The 16,929-nt window shown below is 42.1% G+C and overlaps 1 protein-coding gene across 12 annotated transcripts in view; it reads left to right on the top strand.

Annotated features, from left to right (window-relative positions):
• Positions 1–16,929, top strand: part of PHF2 (PHD finger protein 2) — a 317,888-nt gene that overhangs the window by 219,336 nt on the left and 81,623 nt on the right. For all 12 annotated transcript variants that reach the window (XM_056524312.1, XM_056524306.1, XM_056524308.1 and 9 more), the window contains exons 12-16: positions 461–862; positions 1,926–2,051; positions 7,394–7,512; positions 10,427–10,605; positions 13,515–13,588. In XM_056524312.1, the coding sequence (XP_056380287.1) occupies positions 461–862; positions 1,926–2,051; positions 7,394–7,512; positions 10,427–10,605; positions 13,515–13,588 (900 nt within the window). The remainder of the gene's footprint in view (positions 1–460; positions 863–1,925; positions 2,052–7,393; positions 7,513–10,426; positions 10,606–13,514; positions 13,589–16,929) is intronic.

The following is a 16,929-nucleotide window of genomic DNA, read 5'->3' as shown; positions in this document are numbered from 1 at the left end:
GAAAGATGGGGACTTTTTGCTGCTTTGTCAGCTTCATTTGCACATCAATAGAAGCTATAATAATTTTTGATGACTACATATGTTTGTATGTTTTCAAAATACATCTACGAGTGATGTTAGAAATACTACTAATTGAAAATAATTTCTGTAATTACAAATGTTCTTCCATTCAATAAATGAGACTGTTTTCTGTAGCAGGTGCAGGGATTTCTGCAATTTAAATGAATGGAACAGTCACAGAAATTTCTGCCTCCTGTACACACATTGATGTTACCTGTCACAAGGAGAAGGGTATAGATATAAGCCATGTACATGTGCTGCTTCTAATCCTTATGGGAGCAATTGAAATTCAACAGGCCTAATCTTTGTTTCCCCCATAACAGTTTGAGCCAAATTTGTATCTTATATGTTATAGCCAGGTTTACATGTAAATTAATAACCACTTTTTTTTTCTACTTAGAATGCATCGAAAGTCAACAAAGTAGACATCAGTGCCAACACAATTCCAGAAGTGAACAATATTCCAGAAGTGAAAATCGAGAAAGAAGAACCTCCCTCACCTGTGCCAGACTCTCCTCCACCTGTGGAAAAAGTACAGAAAAAAAAGACTCCTAAGAACGAAAAGTTACCCAAGCCTCCAAAGCCACCTAAACCCCCCAAAGAGATAAAACCTCCAAAAGTTGCCAAACTGCCCAAACCTCCCAAACCCCCTAAATCACCTAAAAGTAAAGAAGGAGGGAAAAAGAAGACAAAGAAGGTCAAAGATTCACCATCTTCAGTACCAGACTCCCCTGACCTCGATGTTCTTGAGGCCCACACTAAGGATGCTCTGGTTAAAGTTGAAACACCAAAGAAAGTAACGGTGAGTATACCTCGTGTTTATGTGTACATTCACTTGGACGGTGATGTCCATGTTAACACAGATGAGAACTTTTAGCATTTGCTTATGATTTATATCCTGTCATTATTAGTGCTTGGCTTTTGTGCAGTTTTTTTTTATGACAAGCAGCTATACTTATCTTGCACTGTTTCCTGTATCTACTTTTAAACTAGTAGGCACTCCCTCTTAAAATCGCTTAAGCTGGGCTAAAACCATTCCATATATATAGACTGTACTCTCCTAACCTGATACCCTGCTGCCATTCTGATGGTGCCCAGTTCCTGATGCTCAGCACCTCCGCAGTGGTGACTCTTTTCAGCCATTGATTGGCAGAACAGGATCTTCCTTGTGGAGAGATCATGAAGTGATGAGCAGTGGGTATTGGGTGTCATAGGAATAGCAGCCAGAAATCAGGCAGGTGAGTACAGACTTTATTATTATTATTTTTAGCTAGGCCTGAGCAGTTTCAAACATAATAAGAAATGGTGCAACAACCCGTTTAAGTGCTCAGTGAACTATGATATTATTGCCTACAGTACATCTAGCAAGAACAATTCCCTATCTAATAATAGACTATCAAATATCAGGTCTAACAAAAGATAGATAGCAACGGATGTAGAAGCAACACAACTAGATAGTGTACAAAGGATGCAGGGTGCAAGGAGACAGAAGAACAGTCCCAGTGGCAGACTGTGATAGTAGATCCAAATGCAAGAAATCCACCAGCACTCCAGAGAATAGTGCTTTGACTATCCCCTGGAGTGCTGCTTGACTTCTTGCATTTAAATAGATGGATCGAAAAGAAAAATAACTATGCATATTAGATAGGTAGAACATTTAAGTCTGTCATAGAATGGTAGTGTGGATTTCAAGGATGGTTACAACGTGGTGCAGGTATGTGTTCGATACAGGTGTGTTGCCTACTACCTCTGACCATACTGCTTACAGTCCTTGTACAGTACTTAATGGTTAGGCCTTTGTACATCACTAAATGTAGAAATGACTGATCTCCTTTCTGTTGGTAATGGCTATTTCTGTCTTCTAGACACCTAAAGAAGAGATTAGTGTCCCGATCAAAGAGGAAACAACTAAACAACACAACAATGAGATCGAAAAGTTTGAAATCCGAGAGCAGAATAAAATCAAAACTGAAGCAAAGTGGAAATACAAGGTAAGCTATACTTATAAGTGAGCCGGAGAGATGTCTACAAAAATGTAGGGCATGATGGTGGAACAGAGCAATATGATTGGTTACCACTAACAACCAATTATGTAATTGCTTTAAAGAGTACCTGTCATCAAACCATATTTTCTAAACTAACTCTGTAAAAAGCTCTGTATCATATCTTTCCCCCTTGCTCACATTGTGTGAGCTCCCAGCAGGAGATAGTGGGCGTTCCCCAGCAGGCGCAATGTCACTGAAGCCTGCCAGGCCGGGAGGAGACCAAACTAACTGTTTGACGCAGGGAACAGAACCGAGCCACCTAGTGGACGTTTTTTCAATCACCTTAAAACTTTAAAGTTTAAGAATTTTAACAGCAAGTAAAAAGCAAAGTGTCTTATAATTACATAAAGAACAATATATTAAAAGTTTAGTCTGGTGACAGGTACACTTTAAAGGCTATTGACTACTTTAAATGCATTATTATTATTGCTTTGTACTTATTATGGTATAAAAATGTCACTCAGTTTCTATTCTACTTTCTACTATTCTACTTATATATCTTTAATTTCTCAAAAAAAAAATATATATATATTAATAGGGGAGCATGAGGATTTTCAGTGGCAGTTTACTAAGCACCACACCTACTTCAGGGCCGGGACCGTATATTGCAATGGCTGTGATTGTTTGTGCTCAGATACAGGTTATAGGATAGTTCAACACAACATAAGTATTTCAAGGGAAAAAATGTATTGCAGTATTTGAAACAAATAAATTGAGTGTCAGGGCTAAAAATAATACTGGTGATGGTGGTTAATATTTGAAAAAGTAAAGTATTAAATTACTACTATTGCAAAAAGGGTGATGGCAATATATATTTTTGATGCAATGCTGATATTCATTAGTGGATGTTATCTATTGATGCTTCCTCCTTGGACAATATATACTGTACTTTAAAAATGCTAAAAAGTCGTTCCACTTGCGGCATTGGTGTGAAGGTCTGCGTGACGGTACCTTTGGATGTTAGTTGCAAAGGAGTCTTTGTGCTGTTTCCTTGTAGCAGGTGTCGGGAGACAGCCCCGGCCGGTGGCATCTACAACCAGCAGTTCCGCTGTAAAAAGATAAAATGACCTGGCTAACCTTAGGCTGACGGTGATGTCACTACAGTTTCCAGTGTGGATCAAATCTAACGCGTTTTGGAAATTATCGATTTCCTTCCTCAAAGGAAGGAAATCGCTTATTTCTGAAATGCGTTAGAGTTAGAGGAAGGAAATCGCTAATTTCCGAAACGCGTTAGAATTGATCCATATTGGAAACTGTAGTGACTTCACTGCCAGCCTATGGTTAGCCGGGTCATTTTCTCTTTTTACAGCGGAACTGCCGGTTATAGATGCCACTGGCCGGGGATGTCTCCCGGCACCCGCTACAAGGAAAAGGCACAAAGACTCCTTTGCAAGTAACATCCAAAGGTACCGTCACCCAGACCTCCACACCAATGCCGTCAGTGGAACGACTTTTTTGCATTTTTAAAGTACAGTATATATTGTCCAAGAAGGAAGCATCAATAGATAACATCCACTAATAAATATCAGCATTGCATCAAAAATATATATTGCCATCACCCTTTTTGCAATAGTAGTAATTTAATACTTTACTTTTTCAAATATTAACCACCATCACCAGTATTATTTTTAGCCCTGACACTCAATTTATTTCTTTCATACACTTTATTCATTTTTTAATGGCAAAGCAGGGAACCACTTGTGGGTGTCATAGCGGCTTACTGTTTCCATAAGCGCCAGATATTGTTATCTGCGTATTACAGTATTTGCTTTGCTAAAACCCAAGTTTTCAATGGAAAACTGAAGTCATTGGTTGCCTTGTGACATCACAGCAGGACTATTGTCACTTTTAAATTGACAAAAGTTGTCCTAGTCATTGCCACCAGGAATCGTTGTGGGGAGATTCATCAAGACCTATTGAGACCAGTTGCCCATAACAACCAATCAGCTTTTTACATTTTTCAGAGTCCTTTTTAAAAATGAAAGAAGCCATCTGATTGCTTGCTATGGGCAACTGGTCGACTTTTCCTCTGCACAGGTTTTGATGAATCTCTCCCATTGTTTTAGCATTATCTTCTTTTCTTTTTAAAGGGGTACTCCAGCTCTAAGTTATCTTATCCCCTATCCAAAGGATAGGGGATAAGATGTCTGATCGCGGGGGTCTTGCTGCTGGGGACCCCTGCTATCTCGCATGCAGCACCTACCTCTGGGAGCTGCATGTAGCGCTGCAGCCTTGGAGTCTGTATGCATTGCCGGGGGTGGATTTGTGACGTCACAATACTCCGGCCCTGTAGTCGTGACCAGGCAGACTCCGAGGCTGCAGCACTGTGTGCAGCTCCCACAGGTGGGTTTAAACAACAACACAGACATGGTCTCAAATGGCAGGAGGTGCTCAACTCCAGATGAAAGGTGTGGATGCGTAACAATTAGAATAATACAATAATACATAAGTTTAGGTGCACTACTGTGAAAGATGTAAACAATGACATTGGCTAACCCTCAAAACTGATGTTAAAATTGAGACATTAGCCAATATATCCTTATATGAAGGACATACCTGAGCCCGCACACCAAAGCCAAGGTTTCTCAAGTGGCACAGGACCTAACACTAAACCTACCTGTGCCGTATGGTCAATACCAGGGGCCAGTGGGCAATTACAGCAACATTAAGTCCTACTCACATCCTGCTCCCAGGTTACCTCCAGTGTGGCTGAGCACACATACAATGGGAGGAGGGAAGAAGGCTATGAGCCCCACCCAAGTTGGCTAATATATTGCTGGCCTCACAGGGGAACCTTAATGCTGCCTATAATAGTAATATCCTCCCATTGTATATGTGCCCAGCCACACTGGAGGTAACCTGGGAGCAGGCTGTTAGTCGGACCTAATGCCGCTGTAATTTTAACATCAGTGTTGAGGTTTAGCCAATGTCATTGTTTACATCTATCACAGTAGTGCACCCATATTCCTGTATTATTATATTATCCCAGAGGTGGTGTCTGCATGTGAGATAGCGGGGGTCCCCAGCGGCGGGACCCTGCGATCAGACATCTTATCCAATATCCTTTGGATAGGGGATAAGATGTCTTAGGGCTGGAGTACCCCTTTAAAGGTATTTCATTACATATTTTCAAAATAAAAAAGTTCTCTATTTTAACGTTCAGAGTAGTTTAAGCGGCTGGTGTCATAACCATCCTGTGCCTTTACAATAAATTCAGACCCATAATTTTTCTACTTGGCAACACTGTATCTGATATGTGGTAAATTACATGTAATTATCACTTGCATGAATCGCTCTCTTTTGTGCTATCATAGCGAAGAGAACTACAGGAACTGAAAGGAAGCAAAGAAATAAAGTCATTAGTCACTGGAAAAATCTTACTCACTAATGGCTTCTTTATAAAGATGCTTGGTGCACCGGCTGCTCATGGAGGATTATTATCAAATATATTATGTATTTTACGAGAATGTAAAGAGCCATTTTTACTTTTTAAATTCCACTGTTCCATTGTACAACATTTTAGGAAGCCTTTTAAAAGCTATGGGGGAAATTTATTAAGACTGGTATATCTTATGCCTGTCTTACAGCAATGGGCACTGGGTTACAATGCACCAAATTTATTAAGAGGCGCAAGCGCATCTTAGTGTCTGTGAGATGGAAAGGATGAGCAGCAGTAAACATTGAAGAGGCTGCAGCACTCACACAAGGATTTTGGCTTCGGCTGGGGGGCAGTACTAATACAGTATGTAAATTGTATGTATCCCCTGGATAACCCCTCTAAATGAGGTTCATATATGTGACATGACAGTTTGTAGATTATCTGCCTCTTGCACCCTGTGTTTTGGTTTGGCTGTCTGAGCTTGCAGGATGTTGTAGTTTTGCATCAGGTGACGACATACTGAATGTTCAGAAATAGATAGACAAAAACGAGAGACAGGGGGCACTCCCTATTTAAGGTGTATGGACTAGTTATGTCCCTCCACCACACATAGGTGATATACTCACCTGTTGATTGATGAGACTGGATCCCAAGTTGCGTGGGGTCTTTGTTCATAAATGTCTGTTGTGAGTTGGTGGGTGAATATGAATGGAGGCTGCTGCACTCTGACCGGGAATGGACACTTGGGGAAGAGCCAGTTGTACGACACGAAAGTCACAAAAGAAGAAAAAAACGGTCTTGGGAGGCGCTGCTCATTGAGGTCACAAACTGGAGAGACTTAGGCCAGCACAGGACAAGTAAATGTATTGACAAAAAGAACAACGTGTTTCGGCACATACAGGGTGCCTTCCTCAGGTTCAAACGAATACAGCACTGTCAGACCAACGCCAGCGCCGCATCACACAGGATCCCCTCCAGTATCTCTTGGACCCATCATTAAATGAAGAGTGCTGTATTCGTTTGACCTGAGGAAGGCACTCGGTATGTGCCAAAACGCGTTGTCCTTTTTGTCAATAAATTTACTTGTCCTGTGCTGGCCTGTGTCTCTCCAATTTGTAACCTCAATGAGCAGCGCCTCCCAAGACAGTTTTTTTCTTCTTTTGTGGCTTTCGTGACATACTGGGAAACACTGTTATAGACTCTGAAGTATATGTGACTCTAGTTCTGGAACATTATACGGCCAACCATTCATAGATGCCATGCAATAGTACATTTTCATGGCAGAAGGAAAGCATGTCTGCTAGTGTCCTTAGTCTCCCTACTAGAGTTTACTATTGATATGAATAAAACGTAGTAGTCTGTATTTTTATGAGTGCACTATGAAGTAGTGTAATAAGACCTCCTGTAACATGCGATGCTGGATGTCTCCGGGCTACAGTAATGAGCTGAAAAAATGGAGAACATTATTAGATCTACAGGAAACTCTGTCCCCGACCGTATTCTTTGCATATCATCAAATTCACCATCTTTGCAGACAGTGAGGCAAACGCTGAGACGCAAAGCAGAAAAGCAGAATCTGAATTGCATTTTTTTCCCTTTCCCAAATGACTCCTATTGTTCTCATATGCTGTTTGGTGCAATGTTCTTGAGTTGAAATAAAAATGAGATCATTAAGTTAATGTGCATTTTGACAAGTGTACATATTCGTTGTGATAATAAGTAACACTTGGCAGATTGAGATAAACTTTGTAATATTGTCTAACTGTACATTACATCTGTTTAGAATACATTGCCAGTGCGCAAAATGAAGCCGAATTGATTATGATTAACATAAAACCTGTGAAGGTGGGATTGTTATGGGGAAGCACGCCGGAAGACTGATTAACCCATTTACTTCCTTACATTGCAGAACAGCAAGCCAGATTCCTTACTGAAAATGGAAGAGGAGCATAAAATACAGAAAAGCCCATTTTCCTCCATTAAGGATAGCAAATTCAAGTTCTCCTTCACTGGCAAGAAATTGTTTAGGTATGTGACGTCCTAAAAAATGTACGCAACTAATGCAAGTATAGTTATTGTTCCCATTTGATTCTGATGGCTTGTCAGATCACTTAGCACTATTGATGTTGTACAAGCTATTAGCTTTGCATTGATAGATCCTGCCAATTGCAGAGCTGTTCATTGACAATCTGATTACTATGGAGCTTAGTCTGGGTATTATCCTCTCCAATCCTATGTCCCTGCTGGAGAAATGCGGCACTAGAGGTGTTAGTAGTACCCTCTTTTGTTGGGGTACATTTCCCGTGGAACAGAAATACTGTAAAATGAAAATTTGCATAATCTCCAAAGTTATATCTGTGGCAGCAAATCCTCACCAAATAGTGCAGATTTTATGAAGATTTGCCGCTGCAGAATGGACTGCAGATTATGTAAATAAAATAAAAAATTCAATATATTAAAAAATCTGCAGCAAAATTGCCAATAATAAAATTTTATAGCAGATTTGTTGTGGGCCTATACTTCCCCATAAAAGTTGATATGGAAAATATGCAGCAAATTATATGCACAACATAAAATGGGGCTTTAAAATCCTTACTGCGAATCAATTTCTATGCGGATTCTCCTGTGTGAAAGAGATTTTTTTTCTAAGCTGATCCACGGCACAAGTTCACAGAATGGACACCCCATAGTAATGCACCCATTTAGCTTACGTTTCCATATTTCTGAAGTTCTTTAAAGTATTATGGTAATTTGAATAAACTTTTGACATGTTTTCCAGACATGTTAAAAGTTTAGATTGCATGAGGTCTCAGCCCTGGTTACAGCCAGGTGAAGTGTGCGGCAGACACCTGCACTGCATAAGTCTATGAAGAAAAAAGGTCACATGCAGCAGACGGTCGGGAGTGAAGGGTTCACACAATTCACAGGGTAATAATTCACTTATCACAGTGGGTCTGAGGTATGAGACGCAGAGCGATCTAAACTTTTGACATGTCTGGACAACATGGAGGAGATTTATCAAGAGCTGTGTAGAGGAAAAGTGATGCAGTTGCCCATAGCAACCAATCAGATCGCTTCTTTCATTTTAAATGAGGCCTGTGAAGAATGAAAGATGCGATCTGATCGGTATTTTGGGCAACTTCACCACTTTTACTCTGCACAGGTTTTGATAAATCTCCCCCATGTTTATTCAAATGATACTTTAAACTAATTTAAACAAATTTTGATGTGTTGCCCAATATACTTTAAAGGGGTACTCCGCCCCTAGACATCTTATCCCCTATCCAAAGTATAGGGGCTAAGATGTCTGATCGGGGGGTCCCACCGCTGGTGACCTCTGCAATCTCTCCTGCAGCACCCGATTGTCATCAGCTGGACGGAGCGAAGATCACTCCATGCTGATGACTCAAAATAAAGCGGCCGTAGTATCGTGACGTCATGACCCCGTCCCCTCGTGAGGTCGCAGCCCGCCCCCTCAATGCAAGCCTATGGAAGGGGGCGTGATGGCGGGGCCATGACGTCACAATACTCCGGCCCCTGTATCGTGAGTCATCAGCATGGAGCGATCTTTGCGACATCCAGCTGATGACAATCGGGTGCTGCAGGAGAGATTGCAGGGTTCACCAGCGGTGGGACCCCCACCTTGCTCACTGAACGGACGGAGCGGAGCGATGACGCAGCCCGTCAATCAAGCGGAGGGGGCGGTGCTGCCAGCCGAACAAAGGGATTAGGTGAGAGGAGCTCCCCGCTCAGGGGACTACTTACAGGGCCAGCGGGGAGCAGTTTATAAGTTCATATCCTCACCATCCCCGCAGGCAGGAACGTCCCCCGAAGATGGTGAGGATATTTTACCCTATAGAACACTTTACCAAGCGTTATATAGGGTAAAATCTGATGATTGGTTCCCTTTAATGTGGTAGACGGTAGCTGCTTCACCAGGCAGATTGGTGAATGAGGAGTCATCAGACTTTTATATGCTTTGAATTATCCATACATGTCTTTGGGCGGAAAACCCATTTGAGAAGATTATCTATAATGCCTTTGACAGTCAATGCTTAGGAACAAGTTGAAAATGTATTATGTACATTAACCCTATAATATCCTAAGCTTGTCCTAAGGCAGAAAATGTGGACTGTCCTGATGAGGGTGACCCCGCGATGGACTCTCTCTCCTGTGGTCCTTATATAAAACAATAGTTTTATATAAATACACATAGGGGGAGATTTATCAAAACCTGTCCAGAGGCAAAGTTGCTTAGTTGCCCATAGCAGCCAATCAGATCGTTTCTTTCATTTTTCAGAGGCCTTGTTAAAAATGAAAGAAGCGAGCTGATTGGTTGCTATGGGCAACTGGGCAACTTTTCCTCTGCACAGGTTTTTGATAAATCTCCCCCAACGTTCCCAAGAACCTGGATATAAAATAAGACACTATAAAGTGAATCTAGTATTTCCCAATGATGTTCAGGTTCATCCAGGTCACCTGACAAATCACAGATCCTTGGTCCCATAATTGCCTTCTACATTTGAGGGGTGAATGTGATGGTCCAGATGATGATCTGGATAATCTGGGCGTCTTTTACTATCTGTATAGGACACCATTGATCATTGTGCAGGTACTAACGTGTTATTCATTGCAGGGACTTATTACCCTTTACCTTTTCACATAGGCCTTTGCTTGTGCTCGGGATGACATATATTGTCCACAAGATTAAGCTGCCTCCACGTTATACAGCTTCCACACACTGTACAATCCCTGATAGCTGCACTTATACAAGAGGTGGATGGGTGACAGTGACCACCATACAATCACATATCCCAGTGCTGAGGTTTTACTATCCTTCAGTGTGACTTGTCATTTTCCATCACTTACACTTATCCGGACTTTCTTCTTGGTATAAGTTGATTTTTTGTGGCCCCTTTAGTAACGTGGTTATTTTTCTCAGTCATAAGGGAATCAAGCCCCAGAACAGCCCTAGCATCTTTGGATCCTTGCAGAATTTTAAAGAAGATAAAAACAAGCCAATCCGAGATGAATATGAATATGTCTCAGATGACGGGGAACTGAAAATCGATGAGTTTCCAATCAGGAGGAAGAAAACGACAACAAAGAGGGATTTATCATGTAAGATGTCATACAGATAGATCCCTGGTTTCTGGCCTGGGGTGATCACAGAGGCACATAAAAAGCAGCTTACATTGATATCTAAGAAATGAGTGATTTGCATCTCATGTTTTTATAGTGTCCTGTTATATCTTTCATTCTATCCATTGTTTATAGAGTGGTTATCTGAAGATTAATAGTTATCACCTATCCACAGGATGGGGGAGATAACTAGCTGATCGGTGAGGGTTCTGACTGTTGGGACCACTCTGCAAGAGCTTGGCCTCCTCTCCATTCACTCAGCAATGTCTGGAAGTCCGATAGAGAGTGAGTTAACAGGGTACTCCGGTGGAAATTATTATTTTTTTAATCAACTGGTGCCAGAAAGATAAACAGATTTGTAAATGACTTCTATTAAAAATCTTAATCCTTCCAGTACTTATTAGCAGCTGTATACTACAGAGGAAATTATTTTCTTTTTGAATTTCTTTTTTGTCTGACCACAGTGCTCTCTGCTTTCACCTCTGTCCGTGTTAGGAACTGTCCAGAGCAGGAGAAAATCCTCATAACAAACATATGCTGTTCTGGACAGCTCCTAAAATGGACAGATGTGTCAGCAGAGAGCACTGTGGTCATGACAGAAAAGAAAAAAAAAATAATAATAATAATTTCTGGCATGATTAAGGATTTTTTAGTAGAAGTAATTAAAAAATCTGATTAACTTTCTGGCATCACTTGATTAAAAAAAAATCCACTGGAGTACCCCTTTAAGTGGTGGCTGAGCATGTGGGCTACCACTTCATTCACTCAGGAGGCAGATCTCCTCCATTTTTGTGATAGGTAGGGGTCCCTGCGGTCAGATCCCCACCAATCGGCTATTTATCCCCTATTCAGTATGTAAGAAAACTTGTAATCTTGGGAGAACCTGTTGTCCTATTCTTACTTTAATATGAGGAATTATATTAATACTGATGCACCATACCAGAGCAGGTCATCATGGTTTATTCATCAGAAGGGCACACACCCTTTTGTTCTGTCATAGATTTAAAATCAGGACAGTCTTTACATGGTGACACTATGCCCCTCTGTTATGGATTGAACGTAGTCACTACTAGCACATGTTCAGTCCAGTGAAATCAATAGTTCTGGTATGGGTGCAGCACCGTAAACATAAGCATACAGTGGTCCCTCAAGTTACAATATTAATTGGTTCCAGGACAACCATTGTATGTTAAAACCATTGTATGTTGAGTCCATAACTCTATGGAAACCTGGTAATTGGTTCTGAAGCCACCAAAATGTCATCCGAAAATAGGAAAAAGTGAGGATTAAAGAAAAATAAGTAGATAACGAATATAGATAAAGCAAATCCTTACATATAAAAGTAAGAAAGATCTGCTGGGAGCTGTAAATCACTGTCTATGTTAGTGTTTCCCAACCAGGGTGCCTCCAGCTGTTGCAAAAATACAACTCCCAGCATACCCGGACAGCCGAAGGCTGTCCGGGCATGCTGGGAGTTGTAGTTTTGTAACAGCTGGAGGCGCCCTGGTTGGGAAACACTGGTCTATGTAGAGGACAGGAGTTTCTTCAGGGTCCTGTACAGTACACGTAATTTCCTAAAAAAAAAGTTCAATGGAGCCGCCCTTACTTGGTGTGCAAAGGAGCGGCTGTGAGATAGGTTAAGAGTAGACATGTAACACGTCCCTGTACTGTTGGCGCTACCAGACAGGAATTCAGTGCATGCGCTTCAGTACTACAGTGCACGCGCTAATACAGGGGTTTTACCAGTGAATGCCCATTCTGATTGGTCGGTTCTTCCAGCCATTGACATATTTCGCAGATCTGGACTGTCCGTAGCATTGTATGTTGAGTCTGGTTTCAAGTAACAATGGTCCAGAAAAGACCATTGTATGTTGAAACTATTGTATGTTGAGGCCATTGTAAGTTGAGGGATCACTGTATTGTTCTGCCGGTTACCCAACCTGTACCACAAACATAGACTTCTCAGATGTGATCACGACCTTAGTGATTTGTTTGATCCTGAGATAAAACAGGAGATGCCAAATAATGACAGAGGGGCTTGGATCATTGACCTCTAGTGGTAAAACTGTGAATTGGCCATAAGAAAAAAAGGTAGTCCATGACACTCACTTTGTGCAGTTTTATTGGCACTTCTTAGCAAGATATACCTGAGCTTGGACACGCTAAAATAATGACCTGCAACTGTTTTATGTCTCTTGGGGTTTCATTGGGGCCTAAAAACAGAACATTGACCTGATATATATCTGGTTTACCAGGGAATGTGTACAAATACAATAGAAAAAGAAGCGATCCATAGTGCATTAACCGGGCAAGTTGAAATTCACAGTAGTTTACTGGAAGCGCTTACCCGGTAGGTTGTGCTAGTGTACCAGGCACAACACTGTTAAGAGTTTCCAAAATGCAGCCAGTCCCGCCACCACATAGGTGTAATGCTTACAGCAACCTCCAAATACTCCCAAGGGACTTCAATAGGCGCAGAAAGGATGAGGAGTAATAGATGTATAAGCGATAGCATTTATTTGCAGAACAACGCGTTTCGACGCCAGGACGGGCGTCTTTCTCAAGCTCAAGTTCCTGAACTTGAGAAAGACGCCCGTCCTGGTGTCGAAACGCGTTGTTCTGCAAATAAATGCTATCGTTTATACATCTATTACTCCTCATCCTTTCTGCGCCTATTGAAGTCCCTTGGGAGTATTTGGAGGTTGCTGTAACCAGGGAATGTGTAGGATAGAATGAAGAATAGACTTTGCATTAAAAAATCACCACTGTAATCCCCTTTGACATGACACACAGCTCACATAGCAGCTTCTTCCTCTTCTATTGTATATGCATCAGACTAAAATGTGCATTAGAATAAATCTAAGACTAAGTTGTCATTCTGTGTCCAGTTTTATCAGATACAAAGGAAATTCCTCCTCTTGTGCCAGCCAAGAAACCCAAAGTCCTGGAAAAGAAGTATAAGGTATGACACCTGTCAGACATGGCTCCTTTTGTGTTCTCTGAATCTACCTGCACTTCATTTATTTGTAGGTTTTTGCTCGGCAGTCACTGTTAATACTATCCATGGAGAGGGAGAATGGACTATGGGGGTGGTCTGGATTGCACTGATCTGGAAAGAAAGCATCAACCTATCATAGCCTGTTATATAAGTATGTGTTTTTATATATTTATGCACAATCTGGGAGATTTATCAGTGTAGAGGAAAAGTTGACCAGTTGCCCATAGCGGCCAGTAAGATAGCTTTTTTTCCTTTTTTTAGAAACCTTTTTAGAAGCAATCTGATTGGTTGCTATGGGCCACTGGTCAACTTTTTCTCTACACATGTTTTGATAAATCTTCCCCTGTGTCATTCCATTCATTGTCTATGGGGCTGATGGGAACAGCTTAGCAATGTTCTTCAATCCCATGGGCATTGAATTAAGCAGCGCTGTGCATACTCAACCATTGCTCCTTTCAGACTCCTCCTTGCTGTGATTATGCAGTAAGGAGGGCCTCCAGTAATTGTTTACCATCTATCCTGTCCATTTTAGGAAACGTATTTAATATACCTGCAAAAATAATCTTGATATACATTTGATTGCTCTTTTAAGGTATATTAGTTTTAGTGTATTAGACACAGTATTCTATAGTGCACACCTTAGAAGGGTGCAGAAATAATGCAAGTCAGTGCAGTGATTTTATTTTATTATTTTTATAGAGCAGACAGGAAACAGTTATGTAACAAACATTATCAAAGTAAATCACTGTGCAGATTACCAGCACCCTCACACTATACCATGGTACCGGATTAAAGAAAAAGAAATACACTGCTCAAAAAAATAAAGGGAGCAGTAAGATAACACATCCTAGATCTGAATAAATGAACTAATATAAAATACTTTTGTCTTTACATAGTTGAATGTGCTGACAACAAAATCACACAAAAATTATCAATGGAAATCAAATGTATCAACCCATGGAGGTCTGGATATGGAGTCACACTCAAAATCAAAGTGGAAAACCACACTACAGGCTGATCCAAGTATATGTAATGTCCTTAAAACAAGTCACAATGAGGCTCAGTAGTGTGTGTGGCCTCCACGTGCCCGTATGACCTCCCTACAATACCTGGGCATGCTCCTGATGAGGTGGTGGATGGTCTCCTGAGGGATGTCCTCCCAGACCTGGACTAAAGCATCTGCCAACTCCTGGACAGTCTGTGGTGTAATGTGGCGTTGGTGGATGGAGCGAGACATGGTGTCCCAGATGTGCTCAATCAGATTCAGGTCTGGGGAACGGGCGGGCCAGTCCATAGCATCAATGCCTTCCTCTTGCAGGAACTGCTGACACACTCCAGCCACATGAGGTCTAGCATTGTCTTGCATTAGGAGGAACCCAGGGCCAACCGCACCAGCATATGGTCTCACAAGGGGTCTGAGGATCTCATCTCGGTACCTAATAGCAGTCAGGCTACCTCTGGCAAGCCCATGGAGGGCTTTGCGGCCCCCCCAAATAAATGCCACCCCACACCATTACTGACCCACCACCAAACCGGTCATGCTGAAGGATGTTGCAGGCAGCAGAACTTTCTCCATGGCATCTCCAGGCTCTGTCACGTCTGTCACATGTGCTCAGTGTGAACCTGCTTTCATGTGTGAAGAGCCCAGGGAGCCAGTGGCGAATTTGTCAATCTTGGTGTTCTCTGGCAAATGCCAAACGTCCTGCATGGTGTTGGGCTGTAAGCACCATCCCCACCTGTGGACGTCAGGCCCTCATGGAGTCTGTTTCTGACCGTTTGAGTGGACACATGCACATTTGTGGCCTGCTGGAGGTCATTTTGCAGGGCTCTCCTGCTCCTCCTTGCACAAAGGCGGAGGTAGCGGTCCTGCTGCTGGGTTGTTGCCCTCCACTATGTCTCCTGATGTACTGGCCTGTCTGCTGGTAGCGCCTCCATGCTCTGGACACTATTCTGACAGACACAGCAAGCCTTCTTGCCACAGCTCACATTGATGTGCCATCCTGGAAGAGCTGCACTACCTGAGCCACTTGTGTGGGTTGTAGACTCCGTCTCATGCTACCACTAGAGTGAAAGCACCACCAGCATTCAAAAGTGACCAAATCATCAGCCTGGAAGCATAGGAACTGAGAAGTGGTCTGCGGTCACCACCTGCAGAACTTTATTGGGGGTGTCTTGCTAATTGCCTATCATTTCCACCTGTTGTCTGTTCCATTTGCACAACAGCATGTGAAATTGACTGTCAATCAGTGTTGCTTCCTGAGTGGACAGTGTGATTTCACAGAAGTGTGATTGACCTTGAGTAACATTGTGTTGTTTAAGTGTTCCCTTTATTTTTTTGAGCAGTGTATAATAACCTGTGATCACACACATTTTTTAAGTTTTTGATTGCAGGTTTGTCATGGTGATAGATATATATACCGTATATTATATGTAGAGAAATGGAAGACCGCACCGGTCTCCGCTACTATGCAAATGACGGGCCATTGATCAGCTGTTGAAGGAGTAAACGCTTGTTTGTCAGCTGATCGCATCTCTTGTGCGGCCAATAAAATCATCATTATCAGCCGCATATTGCCCTGTGTTAGCAGGGGACTTGCGGCCGACAATGATAAAATGAAGACTCAGTAGACGAGCACCAAGTAACAAGAATGGCGTATGTTTTTGGGAGCCTGTCAGCCCACGTTAAGGAGCCTTTAATCGCACTCATACAACTAGATCAGGTTGGCTGCCCAGTACCTTCTTAGTGCACCCCACTAAGTATTGATACCTTTTTTTCCCCTCCAAGTCCAGATTACAACCGAAATACATAAGATCACAACTCGCTTCAAGGTCTTGTCAGTCCCTATACCAGTGTTTCCCGATCAGTGTGTCTCCAGTTATTGCAAAACTACAACTCCCAGCATGCTCGGACAGCCTTTGGCTGTCCGAGCATGCTGGGAATTGTAGTTTTGCAACAGCTGTCACATTGGGTTGGCAAACACATCCCCCTGTACTAACGTTACAAGCAAATCACAGACATGAGTGTATATTCTCTACAGACACAAGAGAGGATAGACTGATACGCATGCCTAGTTGTTCTATGTCAGTGGTCTTCAACCTGCGGACCTCCAGATGTTGCAAAACTACAACTCCCAGCATGCCCGGACAGCCAACGGCTGTCGGGGCATGCTGGGAGTTGTAGTTTTGCAACATCCGGAGGTCCGCAGGTTGAGGACCACTGTTCTACGTCTTTGATCTAGGTATGCAAGACATGCTAACATGTGCCATAATGCCGCTGAAGTCATGAAATATTTGACAAAATAAAG

The sequence above is a fragment of the Hyla sarda genome, chromosome 6, assembly GCF_029499605.1.
Source record: "Hyla sarda isolate aHylSar1 chromosome 6, aHylSar1.hap1, whole genome shotgun sequence".
NCBI classification, from domain to species: Eukaryota; Metazoa; Chordata; class Amphibia; order Anura; family Hylidae; genus Hyla; species Hyla sarda.
This window is presented reverse-complemented; position numbering and strand designations above follow the sequence as displayed.